Source organism: Leptonotus elevatus, chromosome 6, assembly GCF_054856555.1.
Source record: "Leptonotus elevatus isolate MCC_2025b chromosome 6, RoL_Lele_1.0, whole genome shotgun sequence".
Lineage (NCBI taxonomy): Eukaryota > Metazoa > Chordata > Actinopteri > Syngnathiformes > Syngnathidae > Leptonotus > Leptonotus elevatus.
The window spans coordinates 17,478,101-17,497,247 of NC_141244.1; the positions used below are offsets into that span (position 1 = coordinate 17,478,101).

At 41.2% G+C, this 19,147-nt stretch overlaps 4 protein-coding genes across 8 annotated transcripts; 2 read left to right on the forward strand and 2 right to left on the reverse strand.

The window, feature by feature from the left end:
- Positions 1-191: 191 nt before the first annotated feature.
- LOC147172367 (C-reactive protein-like) lies at positions 192-2,224 on the reverse strand. 2 transcript variants are annotated; one of them, XM_086077451.1, is made up of 4 exons: positions 2,120-2,224; positions 1,940-1,997; positions 1,756-1,858; positions 192-935 (listed from the first exon to the last, which is right to left on the reverse strand). In XM_086077451.1, exons 2-4 carry the CDS (start codon positions 1,995-1,997, stop codon positions 425-427), a joined length of 672 nt encoding a protein of 223 aa, XP_085933577.1. In that variant the 5' UTR covers positions 2,120-2,224; the 3' UTR covers positions 192-424. The 2 variants fall into 2 exon arrangements, with proteins under 2 accessions (XP_085933577.1, XP_085933578.1); XM_086077452.1 differs by lacking the exon at positions 1,756-1,858 and having other exon boundaries at positions 2,120-2,208.
- A 566-nt stretch (positions 2,225-2,790) lies between these two features.
- LOC147172368 (C-reactive protein-like) lies at positions 2,791-4,357 on the reverse strand. Its single transcript, XM_086078897.1, has 4 exons — positions 4,329-4,357; positions 4,139-4,199; positions 3,927-4,029; positions 2,791-3,327 (listed from the first exon to the last, which is right to left on the reverse strand). The coding sequence occupies exons 1-4, from the start codon at positions 4,341-4,343 to the stop codon at positions 2,820-2,822; spliced, it is 687 nt and encodes a 228-aa protein (XP_085935023.1). The 5' UTR covers positions 4,344-4,357; the 3' UTR covers positions 2,791-2,819.
- A 597-nt stretch (positions 4,358-4,954) lies between these two features.
- Positions 4,955-8,495, forward strand: LOC147172369 (26S proteasome non-ATPase regulatory subunit 4-like). The gene is made up of 10 exons (XM_086078513.1): positions 4,955-4,989; positions 5,951-6,091; positions 6,185-6,299; positions 6,691-6,777; positions 6,848-6,916; positions 6,999-7,214; positions 7,372-7,477; positions 7,742-7,879; positions 8,021-8,076; positions 8,164-8,495. Exons 1-10 carry the CDS (start codon positions 4,964-4,966, stop codon positions 8,332-8,334), a joined length of 1,125 nt encoding a protein of 374 aa, XP_085934639.1. The 5' UTR covers positions 4,955-4,963; the 3' UTR covers positions 8,335-8,495.
- Positions 8,496-8,962: 467 nt separating this feature from the next.
- Positions 8,963-19,147, forward strand: znf687a (zinc finger protein 687a). Of its 4 annotated transcripts, XM_086079090.1 has the most exons (12): positions 9,181-9,229; positions 9,477-9,667; positions 9,750-11,388; positions 12,442-12,691; positions 12,993-13,159; positions 13,238-13,422; positions 14,166-14,342; positions 14,421-14,583; positions 14,661-14,879; positions 14,970-15,079; positions 15,293-15,386; positions 15,544-19,147. In XM_086079090.1, the coding sequence occupies exons 3-12, from the start codon at positions 9,763-9,765 to the stop codon at positions 16,138-16,140; spliced, it is 3,588 nt and encodes a 1,195-aa protein (XP_085935216.1). In that variant the 5' UTR covers positions 9,181-9,229; positions 9,477-9,667; positions 9,750-9,762; the 3' UTR covers positions 16,141-19,147. The 4 variants fall into 4 exon arrangements, with proteins under 4 accessions (XP_085935215.1, XP_085935218.1, XP_085935216.1 ...); XM_086079089.1 differs by lacking the exons at positions 9,181-9,229; positions 9,477-9,667 and adding an exon at positions 8,963-8,992; XM_086079092.1 differs by lacking the exons at positions 9,181-9,229; positions 9,477-9,667 and adding an exon at positions 8,963-8,992 and having other exon boundaries at positions 15,547-19,147.

Sequence of the window (19,147 nt, forward strand, 5' to 3'; positions counted from 1 at the left end):
AGTTTATGCTTTAATTTCATATCAAAGATTTCAACTATGGATGACTGTGTTCAGAATTAACCAGTCACATTCAACCTCATTCTAAATGGAGTCAGCACTCAACTGCCACCTTTTTTAGCATGACGCTGGTTAGCCCCAAATAAAGTATTAGTCTAACAAAGGAAGGAAATCATATTTAATAATAGTATAAGAACATTTTTAAGATGTAACTTTATTTAAAGATTAAAGTTGGATAAAATGCATGTTCTAACAACTTTGTGTTTGGAACATTTCAACTTTGCTTGAAAACAGACTACTTTAATTCCTATGGCAATTCGTGGTAGCTAAATTTAAATGGCGTTATGATTATGAGGTCTTTGGGAAAACGGTACCCTCTGAGGAGCCCAAAAGTTTTGATTTTGACAGAGACTACATGGCTGTGATTTCATGCTTCTACCTCATCGTCCACCAAAATGTTGCCAACTATTTGAAAGTCGAGGGCTCTCCAGTTGAACACGTTTCCGGGGGTGAAGTTTGAGTCCTCCACGTAGCGTTGGATCTCCCTCGGAGAGATGACATGGTCCCACATGTGAAATCGAGAGATCATGCCGACGAAGGACTGAGTGGCGTCGAAGCCTCCCCCGTAAGTGTCCTGCTCCTGGCCCAGGATGGTGATGGGCTTGCCGCTGATGGGTTGCCCCGAGTGGATAAACCTCTTGATGGTGGGTTTGCCATCCACCCACAACTGACTGATGCCATTTTCAGAGCTCCAAGTGGAGCACATGGTGTGCCAGGAATTGGGAGGAAAAGAGAGAGCCATGAAGTCAGTGCCACCGTCCCGAGCGTGCATCCTGATGACGTCGTCAGTGTTTATCTTGAAGAGCACAAAGTCATTGCTGATCGCTGGCGTGGCCAGAGAGACGAGGCCGTAGTTCCTGGTGAGATCTGTAATGAACCTGAGCAGATATGCCACAGTTTAGTGGTGGTGGGAAGTATATTAACTGAATATTTAAAATAAAATAGGCCAAACGCAGTATGAAACTAAACAAATAATTTATGACATTATGTAGGCTATTTAATCATACCATTTGCTGCCTTCAACCCTCTAGACTAGGTAAATGCTAACGCAGATTGAGGAACACCATAGAGCTTTAAAAAAAGAAAAGGAAAAAAAGCATAAATTACGCAGCGTTTACTTTTATGAAGCTCTTTTAAAACAATTAGCAGCATCCACAGGGCTACACAAAGTAAATGTGTGTGTGTGTATATATATATATATATATATATATATCTCGTTACCGTAGTAGGGAATGTATTATTTTGAAATTGTTACTTCCGGTTTTGAGTTTACGCTTTTGTTTTGAGTGCACACTTCTGGTTTTACGCCGTTTGTATATAAGGCATGGTAGCTTGTTTGCTTAAGTACAGTGAAAAGTTTGCTACGGTGTATTTCGAAAACGTATGTTTTTGAAAAAATAAAAACAGTAAACACCAAATACTAAAACACAGCCAAGTCTCATACCGAGTCGAAAAAAAAAAAAACTCTAAGCAACCGTTTATTTAATTAAAAAAAAATCTGCATATAACGACTATTACTGCATCTTACCAAGTTTTGACCAGCTCCATTAATATCCCTATGTCTGAATTATACTGCCTTCAGTTGGCCAAGACTCACACATCAGGAGCTGCACAATTACATTCTATTTAAGCGTTAGTTCTTGTACTCAATCTAGTGAATGTATGCAAGCCGAGGGCTGCTGGTGATACCCTGGTTACCTGAGACAGACAGTTAATGCACTCAAGGATGTTATGGGCGTCATCAGTTTCACATGATCTTTGGAAGTCTCCCTCGGGAAGACAAGAACTTTGCCAGAAAGATCTGCGCGCGCACACACACACACACACACACACACACACGTTTTCCTTTATTGCTTAGCACACTTGTGATGCAGTTTCTTACCTTTGGTTTCTGCACAACATGATGCAAGCATCACCATGAGCACAAAGAGTTTCTCCATCTGAAAGGAAATCGGTATTGCTTCAGTGTACTACACAATCAAATGTAAAATGTGTTGAATACTTCTATTATACTTTTGCTAAAATAAAGCGAACAAGCTCCCTGGCGGAGGTAACGTCTTACCTTGTCTTGACTGTGCAGCTTTGAGTAGACAGAAGAGCTCGCTTTTAGTAGTACTTAAATGTGATCTTGTTTATATAACGATGTGGATTTTGTACTCCTGGACTCTTCAGTAAAAAGGGAAAGTTTTTAATTGCAACATTGTGTCCTCTGCTCCCCCGAGAGCCAGTGAGCTCAAGCGCTGCAGAAAATCGATGTGACAATGTCGTGACTACTGCATTGTCAACAAAACACCAAATGGGAGAATCATTTTTACTTCTTTTGGTGGACATGTTGCTCTCATAGAGAAACAGATCCGTGTACTTAACTTTACAATTTCCTGTTTTAGTTTACGCAGACTTGTTTGTACAAACAGTTGATCAATTGCCAGTCAATCTAGTGTTTTTTTTTATGAGACTTTGACCAGGTGAGAACATTTAATTTATGAGGACCTGGTCAAAAGGCAGCCACAGTCTAGATGAAATTACAGCTCAACTGGACTAAAATGTTTGGAATTTTTGGAGCCAGAGCAGTTAGCAATCTCTAGTGGTAGAATGTTGCGCCCCAAACAGTTCCATTAAAGAGGAGCTGCCGTGCATGTCAAACCTATTCCACAGAACCAAATTTAGGACAAAAACGTTAGACATGATATTAAAGTCCAAGTTTAATTAGTCCTTTGACAAAAAGTTGGAGAATCTCTACTTTACATAATGATTTCAAGCTTCTAGATGACCTCATCCTCCACCAAAACTTTGCCATCGATTTCGAAGTCAAGGGCTCTCCAGTTGAACACATTCCCAGGGGTGAATTTGTTGTCCCGCTCATAGCGTCGGATCTCATATGGAGAGAGGACGTAGTCCCACATGTGAAGTCGAGAGATCATGCCGATGAAGGATTGAGACACATCGAAGCCGCCCCCATATTTGTCCTGCTCCTGGCCCAGGATGACGCTAGGCTTGCCGCTGATTGACTGCCCCGAGAGAATAAACCTCTTGATGGTGGGTTTGCCATCCAACCACAACTGGGAGATGCCATTTACAGAGTTCCAGGTGACGCACAAGGTGTGCCAGGAGTTGGGAGGAAAGGACAGAGACAGGAAGTCGGCGCCGCCATTGCGAACGTGAATCCTGATGACGTTTTCCTTGTTGGGTTTGAAGATCACAAAATCATTGCTGATTGTCGGTGTGGCCAGAGAGAAGAGGGCGTAGTTCCTTGTGAGATCTGTGAGAAATCTGAACAGACATGCTAGATGAGCTCTGGGTGGGAAGCAACTAAGACACAAATTACACCTCTATTGTGCCAAGTCACAGTATCAGAACTGGTATACATACTAACAGTAGACATTTTTTACTTTGGTGCAAGTCAACCCTAATATTTTTTGGGCACCGTGTCCCCATTAGTCTAAACACGGCATTCTTGATATTGTGTTTGTAAAAACCACCTGCTTTTATACATCCCATTTTTATCCCTCTCAGATGGCGGCCATTTTGCTACATGCTGTCAACAGGAAATGACCACAGTTGCTCAGGTAATGACCAATCATGGCTCACCCGTTTTTTGTGATGTCATTTCCTGTTAACATGTAGCAAAATGGCCGCCATCTGAGATGGATAAAAATGGCTGATAATGCTGATTTATTCATATACTGAATTGCACAACAATATCAATCAGAATACCATGTTTAGAGGAGTGGGGCTGTATGGAACATTTTAAAGAAACTTTTGGAGGTTGACTTGTAAACACCTTTGCCTTCTCTGGAAGTGCGGATGGAAATCAGTAAATGAAAGAAAGAAGAAAAAAAATTAAGAGCCGCTAGCAATACCCTGGTTACCTGAGACAGACAGTCACTGCACTGAAAGAGGTTTTGGACGTCTTCAGAGTCACATGATCGTTTGGAGTCGCCCCCGGGAAAACAAAGACTTTGCCAGAAAGATCTGCAAAAACATCAATAAAAATATTAAAACATCACTACAGTGGAGTTGGACAACACAGTTCAAGGGGTTGCATCATAGCTATTGTGCAGTTCTCAAAATGAAATCTTACCAACTGTAGTACGCGCACAACATGATGCAAGCATCACCATGAGAACAAATAGTTTCTCCATCTGAAATTGAAAGTCAGTGTTGCATCATTGTACCATGCAATTAAAGATGTGACTATGAAATGTGCTTATTACACAAAGATGTTTAATTGAATTTGGTACCAAGTCCACAAATAAACACGAGGGACTCACCACTACAAGCCACATGTGATAGTCGACAATAGTCAGTTATGGCATGGGAGGCGAAGCACTAAATACTAACACCTTGACGAGCCAAGGCACACCTGTGACAAGACACGGTTGGAGCTGATTGGTTGACACAAGGAGGGCTGAGAACAGGTGGAGACAAATACTTAATGAGGGAAGACAGGAAAACCAACCAAAAATAAATCACGACAGGAAACTGAAATGATAATAGCAGTCATTTAGCCAGCGGTGTCCAACCTTTTTTTCCTCGTAGGGCCACATTCAGGACAATAAAGGACGCTTGACATTCTTACGCTATAAATTATTAGGCATGCTAGTAAAACCATGACATCAAGGAATAATTTTTGACACACACATCTTTCAGTACAACCCCCCCCCCCCTCCCCCCAAGTGATGATTTTGGAGATACGTTTTTTTTTTTATCTGCCTGCTATTATATATGCATAATTGGCATAGAAATATGAATAAAGATAGAGTATTTGTCGTAAAGAAATCATGTTTTTCGGGCTGGTTATTATTAGGCACAAATGTGCCGCCAGCTGGCTGAAGTGTTTCTGCGTCTACATCAAGAACTACATTACCCATCATGCACCACAATGACGTAGAAAAGAGACTTCAAGATGGTGATCGAAAGTACTATGGTTTGGTAAGGATGGCGAAACACGTTTGAATTTAATCTCTAATGCAGTTTTATGCAAGGAGAAAAATACATTATTTGATATATTGTTTCTTCCGCTTTCCTTCCGCTTACATAAGAAAAGTATTCTCTCTAGATAAATGTTGTGTTTTTGGACTTTCCTGAGTCACTCTTCCAACGCTAGCACGACATAGCAAGCTACAAATGATGTTTTTGCGTCTCATTAACTTTTATGAATGGCCAGAAGCATTTATTTACGATAGCTATGGAATACTGTTTTTATCTATTTATTGGTTCACGTTTGATTAAAAATAAGACTATTTTAAAGTGCTACAGCACAAGGATTAGCTTGGGTCATTGTCATAGCGTCTGTTGTTGCAGCTAGCCTCTTCATTTTTGAACATCAGTGTCCCCATTATAAAGACTAAACATGGTTTCCCCCATGGATCATATTCTCTGCTATATGCTTTAAATTAAAGAAATAAAGCAATGAACACATGCTTGTGTATTTTTGTGCTTTGGGATTCCACAGGATGGGGTCAAAACCCTGAGTCAGGGCTTTCGTATGAATCAGATTCCATGACTAATAGGAAAGTAGTACATTGGCATTGTTGACTTGTGCATGAGTGTTCATTTTTGTATGTTGGGGAGGAGCTAAGTTTATCCTGTGCTTTTTGTAGAAGTTTTGGACAGTCTTTGCTACACATGCACTTCTGATGTATTTATTTGGGAAATCAAATCATCTGTTGGTCATATATATATAATATGGGCTAATTTTAATGGTTTGTTTTCATAGTTTGTTGTATTTTTACAGGTTAAACTATTAATATCATCAACTAGAAACCCTTTTTGAGAAGGGCGTGATATTTTTGGGATTGTTGGTGGGAAAAAAAAAATAACATCATTTGCTAATATTATAAATGCTGGCATGTTTCATAATTTGAATGCTCCATCTTTTGTTTGCTTGCAGTGTGGACAACAGTGAGTACATGCGCAATGGAGATTTTCTGCCCACCAGGCTGCAAGCTCAGCAGGACGCAGTTAATATTGTTTGTCACTCCAAGACTCGCAGCAACCCCGAAAACAACGTGGGCCTCATCACGATGGCAAAGTGAGAGACATTTCTGTTGAATGAGCTGTTTATTTTTTATTTTTTATTGAAAACAGTCATAAGGAAACAACTGTTTGTTTATGTCCTGTACAGCAACTGTGAAGTACTGACGACACTGACGCCAGACACAGGCAGGATATTGTCAAAGCTGCATGCCGTGCAGCCTCGTGGAAACATCAGCTTCTATACCGGCATCAGGGTAGCACATGTGAGTTTTTCATTCAATAGTGTTTTCTTGACCTTCTTTGTGTTATTTATTTTAGTAAGTGTCATACTCCCCCTAGTGGCCAAGGTGCGCACACCAGAAGGAGCATCGCGATTTAAATGGGCATTGAAGCATAAAATCATGATGCACAAAATCATTTTTTAAATTGTAATTCTAAATTTGAAGATAATGGTGCTCTTGTAACATTAAATATGCGTCAAAAGTGCCAATTTGTGACACCTGGCGCCATGATTCATTGAGCTTTTTGAACCCAGGTTGGCAAACCGTAAATCACAACCTTCGTTCCCATATGTCATTGTAACATGCGCAATGGGTCAGGTGATGCTCCCCCCCCCCCTATTTGTGCCCTTAATTTTTTTATTTTTCTTTGTAGTTGGCATTGAAGCACAGACAAGGCAAAAACCACAAGATACGTATCATCGCATTCGTTGGCAGCCCGGTAGAAGACAACGAGAAAGAGGTGAGCTATTTGCGTTAATGTCTAATTAATTAATTAATGTATTAATTTATTTATTGTCCTTTCTCCTAAGCTGGTCAAAATGGCAAAGCGCCTGAAGAAAGAAAAAGTTAACGTGGATATCATCAACTTTGGAGAAGAGGTATTTACAATCACTTTGACCCGAACCCTCGCACTTGTGTGTTTCATCCTACATGCTGACTTTTTTCTTTTTTTTTTGACAGGAGATGAACACCGAGAAGCTGACGGTCTTCATCAACACGCTGAACGGTAAAGAGGGCAGCGGCTCCCATCTGGTCACGGTTCCTCCAGGCCCCAGTCTGGCTGATGCTCTGCTATCCTCGCCCATCCTCGCTGGGGAAGGAGGTGCCGTGTTGGGTCTGGGCGCCGGTGACTTTGAGTTTGGAGTGGATCCCAGTGCAGACCCAGAACTGGCCCTGGTAAGAGGGGCCACAGTGTTTTACTGACATTTGTATGATTTGGGGGCTGAGTTTTATAGGACATTTTTAGATATTTGACTCAAAAATGAAAAGTATGACAATCTGAGAGGTCCCATTGAATTCATTTAAAGTACCCCTCATCATCGTGGTCTCGTAGGCTCTGAGGGTGTCGATGGAGGAGCAAAGACAAAGACAAGAGGATGAAGCCCGCAGAGCCGCTGTCGCATCCGCTGCTGAAGCTGGCGTTCCCTCTCCCGTTGACGGTAAAATATAAAATTCAAAATTTTTAGGACTTGCTTGTCTAAAACCTCTTGACCAAATTGATTTTCCTCAGAGGAACTGTGGGCTCGTTTGAAATTGAAGGTTACTTTTTTTTTTTTTTTTAATAATAAAAAAAAATGAAATTGAAGGTTACTCCCTTTTTTTAAAGTTTTTTTTTCAGGTGCACGTAGGCTCCTCATTCTAACATAATGTCAGCTTGGACGGACTCAAGACAGTTCATTTTGAAGTGTTATCTCTTCCCGTAGAGTCCGATGATGTCCTGTTAAAGATGTCAGTTCCAAGTGCAGACTCTGCAGCGCCCGTGTTGCCAGATTTCAGCCGCATGACGGAGGACGAGCAGATCGCGTACGCTTTGCAGATGTCCATGCAAGGATCAGCAGCAGGTGAACACTTTAGTGTCATTAGTGCATCACATGCAGTGGAAACACCAAAGTTAAACACAATCCAGTCCATGTTAGACCATTGGGGTCAATTCTGATTGGATTAATTTTATCCACAGCCAACACTTTTCTATTCTGTTGTAGAGTTTGGTGCTGAAGATATGGACACTGGTGCTGACATGGACTCTGGTGAGACCAAGGTAAATGTTTAATTTAGACATTTTTTTCCCCAAACAATGTTGACTTGCATTTTGTTTGAACGCGTCTGCTATCTGATCTGCGTTCAGGATGAAGAGGACTACGATGTGATGCAGGATCCGGAGTTCCTTCAGAGCGTCCTGGAGAACCTTCCTGGCGTAGACCCCAACAATGAGGCCATCCGTAACGCTATGGGCTCCCTGGCCTCACAGACTGGCCCTAAACCCGAGTCCAAAAAGGACAAGGAGAAAAAGAAATGATCAATTAGATCAAGCTTGTTGAGTTTGTGATAGGATGTGTTTCATGTTTCGCTTTTGTTTGACCATCTTCATGTTTTTTTCAAAATTAGTTTGAGTCTTTTGTAAATACGTCTTGCCAATGACAGTGCTTAATTAATAAAGTTGCAGAATACTGAATGGAACATTTTGTATGATATGATTTGTTACTTTTTATTTTGTATATCTACAACAATGTTTCAGATATCTGTACTGTACTGTTACTCAGCGCATCTCTGCCGCTGAATTGTATCTGTAAAATGACAGAAGAAATTATGTTGCAGATATCTTAAATGATAATTGTGGCTACGAAAGATTTAGTTACAATGTGAAATTTTGTTTTTGACGATGAAAAAGTGAATTATAGATCTACAATATACTGTATGTCTAGAGAGGAAAAAGTACTCCATTGAGAGAACTAAAATTTCTAAACTGAAACTCAACTGCTTGTACTTCGTTACTTACTACCACTGACTAATTGACATAAGCACTGTTGAGCAGAAAATATAACTGAGAATTTAGGAAACATTGTAACACGACTTTTCACTAACAATTTTAAACTTGAGCAAAGCGTGTGGTATCTATGTTCTGTCGCGCGAAGTGGTGACGTAGTATTTGCGCGACGGAGTGGAAACACTCGCTGGTAGGTGACTTGTAGTCATTTCAATAGATTCTTGCACGAATTATTTACTTAACGAATACACCTATAACAAACATAAGACAATGCATTTACACAATAGTCGATTGTCTCGCTTATAAAGCATCCTTTTTAACTTATCGGACCGACGCTAGCATGGCCAGCTAGCCGTGGCGTGCTAAGTTGAGCTGTTAGCCGAATGAAGCACTTGTTGAATCATCACTTGGAAATAAAGCATCCTTAGTAAGCTATGTTACAAATTGCTATTGTGAGTAAACGGACAAATACCAGTTTACGTTCGCCATTCGACCTCACCAAACACGTCTAAACATTACTTTAATTATCCTTTACATAATGATTGGATCAAATATGTTTCGTTTTGACATTTTGCCGCAAGGACGATAACTTAAATGTAATCCTTAACTGTGAAATTTGTTTGCTTTTTCACAGTAACCCAAAATACACAAATACATTGCATTCTTTTTTACAGGTGCTTCATAAAGTGTCTGTACACAGAGGCTGCTCCGTGTCCGAGTTGACACGACGTAAAGAGATTCACTGTACACCTTTCCCCTTTTCATTTATTAATGTCAGGCAGACTTAATACATTTAAAAGATTTAGAGTTCATAATTTGCTTTAGATAATTATGATTCTTGACCCATTATGGTGTGCACTGCATGGTAAAAGAACAATATGTCGCAAAGCTCTTCTACAATTAACCTTTGCCTAACTCTTGCTTTTGCTTGACTTTTGGCTTTGCAGGTTTTAAGCTGCAATGGGGGACGTGAAGACCCCAGACTTTGATGATTTGTTGGCAGCGTTTGATATTCCCGACATTGATGCTATTCAGTCGAGTCCAGAAGAGGATGAGGTGTCTATCAATGAAAGAACAAATTCATCCCTCCCCGGCTCCCCTGCCTCACAACCTGACCCCCCTGCTGTCAGTGTTATAGTGATGAACACTGTGCGACCCTGCGACGACGACGACGATGATGATGGAAAAAAAGAAAATCCTACAAGCGCTCTTTTAGACTCTCATGTCAAGATAAGTGACACTGCTACCCAGATTGCCAATGGCTTTAATATGTCTGCTGCTAGTGACCAGCAAGGATCCAACGCAGCACCACGGCAGCAACTTTCACCGCTAAAGTTGAACGATGACAATGAAGGGAATACGATGGAGGTTGGATCGGTCAGGAACATGATTGAAGATGTGATCGGTTTGAAGCCCCAGTCGCAACTGGAGTCCACTCAATTATCTGTTCCTTCCTCTCCGCAGTCTGGCTTGCCTCAGAGGGAAGAAGCACACCTCCTCCCTCATTCGCCATCTTCCCCTTTATCACAGAACGGGGGTATTTACAAAAAGACTGCTTCTGAGATGGACGAGGATGACTCAGAACCAGACTTGGGAAGCCCTCTGGTGATTCACGAAAGCCCAGAATTTGTCATGCCGTCACCTCCGAAATTGAAACACAGTGTCAGACATCAACCTGAGCTTTGCGTCTCACCTGAGGCCACCTCATGCACTCTTCCACATTCTTCTAGCGATGCATCTCTTGAAACATTGACTGAGCAGGAGGAGAAGTCTGTTCTCCTCGGAGCTACACATCCATCAGCTCAGAACTGTCAATTGGCACCGGTGCAAGAGGAGAAATACCCCGACCATGTGATCGATGAAAGGGACTCGCCTGAGAGTCCACCGCCCAGCGAGACCGGGCTTCCGTTTCCCAGTAAAAGCCTTGAGTTAGAGAACCACAATGAGCTTATGGACAGCGAGCCAAGCCAAGCAGACAGACCTAATGACAGCGGGAAAACTGTAGAAGATGCTCAAACTGTAAATGAGGAGTCATCATCTGACACTGTCTCTGTTAAAACAGCCTCATCCGAATTGTTACCCCTCAAAGTTAAAATCAAAGTGCCCGCACGAAGTTTAACCAAGACGACACTTAAAAGAGGTCCAAGAGCCAAGTCTAAAGGTGCAAATTCTTCCAAATCTTCACCAAAGGCTCCCAAACCAAGACCTAAGAGGGGGGGTTCTCAGCAGTCTCGTGCAGGGCTTCCAGAAATGACAGTCAAAGAAAAACGTTCAGTGGCCATCAAAGCTAAATCCTCCCCCGCCGTTGTCAGTGTCGCCAAAACCGCACCTCTTCCTTCCATGACCGCCTCAACGACTGGCGTCAACCTGCGCTGCCTGGGTCAGAAGACACTCCAGAGTTCCCCTCAGGGCAGCAGCCGACCCGCCTCCATCGTCAACAACGGCGGGGCCATCATATCCAAGAGCCAGACCAACCTGGTGGAAAGCTTCAACAAGATTCTCACCAATAAGAACCTGCTGCCCAGCTATAAACCTGACTTGAGCTGCCCGCCTCCTGCTGAGTGGGGGCTGCCTTTGCCTGCTCAGGTAACTTTGACAAACTCCACAGCTTGGTGACAACAAGGGTTGATTTACAAAAATAATTGATTAAAAAAAAGTATCAGATTTTTAAAACAAAAATATTTTTTAAAATGTAAATGAATTTAACAACAATTTAACAATATTGAGAGGCATATATTCTTTATTATTTGCAACAACAAAATCGGTAGTGTAACTCTTCTTTTTGTTTCTTAGCTTGTATTATACTGCCCCCATGTGGCCAAGGTGCTCACCCCAGAAGTAGAAAACAAGCCCATTGAAACGTGCCAAAAACTGTTTAATTCTTCACTAGGGCCCGACCAACATGATTTTTTTAGGCTGATGCCTATTCTGATATTGGCAAAATAAAATTCTAATAACCGATTAATAAAGAAAAAAATAGAAAAAGTACTTTTTTTTTGTCCGTTAGTGCGTACGTTAATTATGTCAAGTCCTTTAGTATTTCTTTAACTTTACAGCAGAGAGAAAAATCGGCAAAAACAGGATGTTTTTTTTCTTCTTACCTTGTAATGCGTTTGAAAACAAATCTGCCAAAAAAAAGAGCCTGATTCTTGCCAATTTTAAAAGCACTAATAAGATAAATTGGGCTGACTGATTAATTTTTTGAGCCATATTCTTTACATTCTTTTAAATTATGCCATATCGGACTGTGTGACTTTATACGGTACATCAGTACAATATTGTAGAGTCTTTTTTTTCTTATCACATTTTTTTTTTGGGGGGAGGCAGGAACAGATTAATTTAAACAAATTTCCATTTATTTAAATGGGGATAGATGATTTGAGGTACAACTTAGAATTGAGTTACAATGAACAAATAAAATTCAAGCGTCAATGAACCGTTACATTAAAATAGAAGATTTCTCTGAATTTATTTTAAAAAAAAAAATGAAAGTGAATTAAATATTTGTTTTTGTGCGTGTGGTTCCGCTTAAATCAAACCTGTTTTAAGCCTCTAATGATTAATAGAGGATCCCATATTTTTTCCTGACCTAACGTGAACCCCATCTCTGATGTCACAACATGCCTCTGACCCTTGCAGGGTTACCGCTGTTTGGAGTGCGGCGACGCCTTCGCCCTGGAGCAGAGTCTGGCCCGCCACTACGACCGGCGCTCGCTGCGCATCGAGGTGACGTGCAACCACTGCGCCAAGCGGCTGGCCTTCTACAACAAGTGCAGTCTGCTTTTACACGCCCGGGAGCACAAGGAGCGAGGCCTAATCATGCAGTGCTCGCACCTGGTCATGAAACCCGTGTCCTTGGAGCAGATGATAAGCCAGAATGAACTCAATGGTCAGTGGCCAGCATTTCTGTACTGTTTGTTTTCTGAACATGTTTGCTTTTTAATGCTGCGGCGGAACATCTGATTTCAAATGATGACCGTCAGACTGAACAACGCTGGGAAAACACGCATTTAAAAAAAAAAACAGTTTTTATAATGGTGGCAGTTCAACCATAGAAACGATGAATTCACTTTTCATGATTTCCTCTGGGCATAATTGATTGTAAAATTAAGCATGTCATCCAGAATTTTGGAATGGATCGTATTTGAATTTACAGGTTCCATTGCATACATTGTCATCATCTGTTTTAGGACAGTCTACCCTCCGGGCCAAAGCGCAGCCACATCAAGCGTCCCCTAACAAGAAATCAGAAGCAGTGCAGCACATCGGTAATAAATGTCCAGAATGTCAGACTCAGTTCAGCAGCAAAAAGGAGGTGATGCAGCATTTCCAAGAAATCAAACAACCTGAAAGCACAGTGAGTCATTTGTGTACAATTTGTTTCCTTTTGAAATGTACACACAAGCTCTGACTTTTTTTTTCTTCTTCTCTCCAGCCATGCACGGAATGCTCCCCTCCGATGATGCTGCCCAACGCCTGCAGCACGGCAGCTCATCAACGCATCCATCAAGGCAGCCCGCCGTGCGTTTGCCCCGAGTGCGGCGGCACCTCCAAGCTGGAATTCTTTCAATCACATCTGGATCACGCTTGTTTGCACTTTTCACGACGCATCGGATACAGGTATGTCGTCAGCACACACTGGCCATTCAAGACTTTACTTACTGTTATTTACAGTGAACCTCAGTGAAAAAATGTGAGTATTGATGCCACAAAACACTTAAATATTATTTCAAAGCACCTTTCACACTGCACTTAGCAATGTGCAGCATGCCCTAGACAAGCCCATTCATTAGTGTGGTGGGGCTGGCACCACTGAATGGAAAAACTGCTCAAATTAAAAATTGTTCTATTCAAAAGTGGCGTCGCTGTAACGTCAGACAAGCGCCTCAAATGGAAGAAGAGTTATTTACACGTAACAGCATAAATGAGCTTTAATGAATGTGGTGACAGCAAAAGTTTGAGTGTTTACTTCCTGTTGGGCTTTTACGCCAGCCCTCCCAAATATGGGCACACCGGGGGTGTTGTCATCTTTTTGGACTGCCATGCAACTCTTTCACACTAAGTGCAGTGTGAAAAGGGTTTAAAAGTTAACTTACAGATGATTTCTTCATCTTAATAAATAAATTAATGTGTTCCGGTCATCATTTATTTTAAGAATTTTAAAATTTTAACTGTCAATGTGTATAAAGACACATCAGCTATTGAAAACTAAAGCTCGTGCTTTATTTTATTAATACAATAGTACTGTTACCACTAACTGCTAAACGAGGAGGAGGAATACATTTTCCACTATCTGCCCTGATTGTTTGGCCTTGACGGTCAATATGACCTTGATTGGGCGCTCTTGTTTTTTGTCTGTGCAGATGCTCTAGTTGCCTGGTGGTGTTTGGAGGGCTGAATTCGGTGAAGGCTCACATCCAACAGGCCCATTGCGACGTGTTCCACAAGTGCCCCACCTGTCCCATGGCGTTCAAATCGGCGTCCAGTGTACAAAGCCACATCAGCGCGCAGCATCCTGCCTTAACCGATGGCCGAGCCATGTACGCGACACGCGGACATGTCACATGTTTACATACTGGGCGTGCCTCTAACAGCACAACTTTTATTGTTTCTCACAGGTTGATCTACAAATGTGTGATGTGTGATACCGTTTTTACACACAAGACCTTGCTGTACGTCCACTTTGACACACATTTAGCCAGTCAAAAGGTTCACGTGTATAAATGTCCAGAGTGCACCAAGATGTTTCCTCAGAGAAGTGTACTAATGGAACATGTCAAGGTATACCCATGCTTAATGTTGTAGTCAATCGTCACTCATTCACTTTTGAACCCTATCTCTTTTTTCTTATTCTTCAGAACCACAAATCATCCAAGCAAGAATTAGCCACCGCCCCAGCTGCTGCTTCTTCATGTCCTCAGCCTGCAGTCAAGTTAGAGAGTTCAGACGGGGAAGACGGCGAGGAGGAAGTTGGCGCCAACACGACGGCCACCACGGGGTGGAAGTGCGCTCACTGCCACGAATGCTACACTGGCTCGCAAGAGTTCATCAGCCATATGGCTAATCAACATGGCAAGGTTGTAAAGTTAAGATGATTTTTTTTGTTGTCTTTTTTTTGTTTTTGTCAGACAGCGTTTATTTTTTCATGCTGCACTGTGTGCTTTTAGATCTTGAAGAACTTTCCTTGTAACAAATGTGAGAGCTCCTTCTCCTCCTCATCCAGTCTGAGACGCCATGTCCGCGAAAAACACAAGGTCTTGAGTCGCTTCTTCTGCCAGTGAGTGAATTTATAATTACATTTTAAAATAAATATTTGCTCAAATTTCAGTATTCATTTGCCACTCTCTCCTCCAAATAATTTTGTATGGGATATGAGATCATTTTCTATTGTTGTAAGTTGTAGGGCATCGAAAAGTCATTTATGTAGTTACCGATTATTATTATTATTATTTTTCTTTGAACTCCCATGAATTTTTGGTTGTGCCTGTAGGTACTGTAGGGGCAGCAAGAAAACGTTCAGCAGCAGAGCCATGTTGGACAAACACATCCAGGTTCAACACAGCACGGAAGCCATGAGCCAGGAGGCAAGCCAGTTCTACACTGACAAAATGCATTCCTGATGTTCACTTTTGATTGACAATGTCAGAGAATTAAACAAAAATGTGTATAACTTGTTTGAAGCAATTGCATTTCATAAGGTGGCCATGAGTGTATTTCTAATGTAAAATGGCGTCTTCTTAGCAGGGAGGAACAGATGAGGCCGACAGCGCCTCGGAACACGACAGTGCTTTGCTGACCCGTCGTAGACGCCGAGCGGGCGTCAAGACGGAACACGACGAAGACTACTCTACCTTCAAAAAGTTAAGATCATCCTCCGCACCTGCCCCTTATTCCCCCCCCGAGTCCGGGTTCCGCTGCGCCCCGTGCGGGTTCACCACGGAAGACCAGGCCACATTCCAGGCGCACATTAGCCAGCATCGAGTGACGGCGGAAGGTGGCGGGCAACAATGTTCTCAATGTGGTGCCTGCTTCACTTCGACCAAGTCACTGGCACGCCACCTCTTTATCACCCACAAGGTCCGAGATGCGTTCACTGACCAACATCAAGGCCAAAGCGTGGGCGAGGCGTCGTCTCCCGTTAACGGCAAGAAGCGCGATGAGAATGCTCTCGGCTGTCCTGCATCGCCTTCCTCTCAAACTTCCGGCAAGGAAGACGACGACGAGTTGAACTGTAAAGTGTGCGGCAAACACTTTGACAAAGTCGCGGATCTCAACACGCACTTGAGAACTCACGGAATGGCTTTTATTAATGCAAGAAACACGGGGAAACCAACCTAGGATGTGAGTAGCCTTTCACAACGTGCCTTATTATATATATTGAGGAGATTTGGCTCAGTGCATCCATGACCAAAATGTAAAACCTCTTTTTAGCAATCTAAACTTTCCCCATTGAAGTTGAAGATAGGAGGTTTTGCATTTTTTGCATTTTGGTCATGGACATTCAATTTAACCAGATATCGCACAAGTAGTCGTGAACATAAAACAATCAAAGATGATTGCCATAAGCCTTAACCATCTATATGTGACACTCAGGATATCATTTACAGTGGAACCTCCAATGTCAGACGCAATACGTTCCATGATGCTGGTTGACTTCGAAGCTATTATAAATTCAAAACAAATTTTTACATCAGAAAAAATAAATTGTTTACTATGGCGATGACGTAACCCGGATTTGCAATAATTGCAGAAAATATTTGTATAGAAAAGACCTCAAGAGTAGATAAAAAAATAATAATTATGGCAGTACCTGAGTGTGAGTGTCCGTCATGGTCAAACCACCATCATAACAAAACCTTAGTACACTTTACACAATGTTTTAATGAGCACAACTAGTAAACACTGTATAATAAAAGTTAAATACAGGCAAACTCAAATTTTACGATTACATGATCGAGATTTGTGATCATGATCATTTTCAGGTCGATGACGGTGAGCACAAATAATTGCTCGATCAGATTTTAATGTGTCTTTTTGTCATTCCCAAGATAGTCAGTTTGTTTATGGGGCTTCTACTGTACTGTAAACAGTTCACTGTTATTGTACGTTGTTTTATATTTCTAGTATTTTTAAGTAAACATTGTTTTAATATTTTATTTAAGTGATCTCAAGTTTCCATTGTTTTCAGTACTAATGCTTTAAAATAGGCAGTTTAAAAACGGTATTAAAACAAGATCAAGATCGGACCGTACGAAAGAAAACAATCTTTTTTGTTGTTGTTGCCAGATTGCCACAAAGGAGAGGGAACAAGAAATAGTCGATATGCAAGCTTCTCCGGCCAATTTCTTGTTGGTCAACATCAGCCAGTGGTGTCACAAAATAGCCAAATAAAAAAAATAAAAAGGATGACTTCAGATGCTTGCTGTACTGAAGGGCAACATAATTGTGGACGTTTGAATTCCAAGCTCAAAAATTAGTTTGAACTCAAACGGGAACGTGTTCCACTTTGGGGGTTCCACTATAACGTTGCTTTTCGAATGCCAAAATTAACTTTAGGGTAATTGCGCTTAGAGGCACCTCCCTAGACACAGCCTGTAATGCAGGTAATTATTGCACATGAACCGTCAACCACTAGTAAAATGTATAATCTAGCAAAAATAAGGACGATTCGGTTCACTTGTCTTTCAATTAAGTATTTGTTATCCAGATCGACCACCAAACATGGCTGACAAAAAATACAGCTCACGTAGAGTCCCCAAAAATCTATGAAGGGGCAAAATAGACATAGTATGTGCAACCACTTTACATGAGGGAATGAGGAGCTGCTGTGCATTTGATCTCACACACACACACACACACCAACACACACACACACACACACACACAAATCCCCTCAGGAAATGTCAGAAAACTACGGGTGCATTCAAAGAGTTTCAACCAAATTGTGTTGTGGTTCATGACTGATGAATACTACTGGAATAATGAATACGGCCTTCTTCTGCGACACCTGAATGTCTGGTCCTTTGTTGCAGTTCAGCAGTTGCTTTAAGGATGGCCCGTTGTCATCTAACGGTTCCTTTTTTTTTTTTGCATACTTGACATATTGCGTGAGAAAACACCGAAACGTTCTGCGCCGGGCAGTCCAATAGATTTGTATTTACAGTGGATCCTTTAAAGTTCAAAATAACACGTTTGTCACCATCTCGAAAGATTTGAAGCAATATTTGACCTCGTTTGTCAACATTTGAACATTCTTAATGATCATACACGACTCAAAGATGAGTGAATTGACTTTTTAAAAAATTAATAAACTTAAATGACACACTACGTTATTATGTGTGACTTAACGCAAACTAGGAATTGGCTATTGAACATTTCACACGTGTTAAAATACATGACAAGCTTTATAGTTGACCTTAAAGTATTCACTTAAGTGTGTGTCTTTTCACAATAAATAACCCGTTAACCACCTAAAAAAAAAAAAAAAAAACGCTGATCTTGCAATTGACATGCCATTCTTATTTTATCATTGATGACAAACTGGTTATATGACACATCAGAAAAAAAAGCCAAAGGGATATATTTAATTAGTACTTTGGAGGTTCCACTGTAGTTAGAAAGGAGACTGCTGAGCTCCTCTGTTTATCTTCCTTTGAAAGTGAAACTGAAATGAGAATTCAAAAAAGGGATCCTATCTCTACAAGTTCACTAGTGCAGTGTTTCCCAACATTTTATGAGCAAAGGCATATTTTTACATTCAAATAAATGCCTCAGCACACCACCGGACAAAAACGACACAAAAATTATGATCACTGGAAACAAAAATTGTTCTCGTGTCAATTTACTCACGGATGTAATTTTAACAGTTTAGTTGGATAATAATCCACAACACACTAGTGTTTGGGAATCACTGCATTAGTGTCAACTTCACATTCATTCGCTTCAGTTGATTTAGTTCTGCTTTGAACGGTCAGTTATGACTTGTGATCTGTGTTTGTTGTAAACATCTCAAAACCTTTGAAAATGATAATGTGATTGACTTGACTTGTATTTAAAATGTTTGCTATAGAGTTTCATTGGTTTAAAATAGCTGCGTGTTAATATCTGCAGAAGAGTTCAGATAATCGCAGTCAGTCGCTCGGTGGCTGTCAGCAGAGCTTTTTTTTTTATATATATATTGTTTGAAACACTTCCTTTGATGCGCTGTGTTGTTGTTAGCGTAGCCACAAGCTGTGTGCGTTTGTGATTACCGTCTCAGGTGAGCAATGAATGCTTTAGCAACGTTTTGATCTCCATGCTCAAATGTCTGTGGAGAAAAATAAAAATGTGGCACATTGTCACGTGA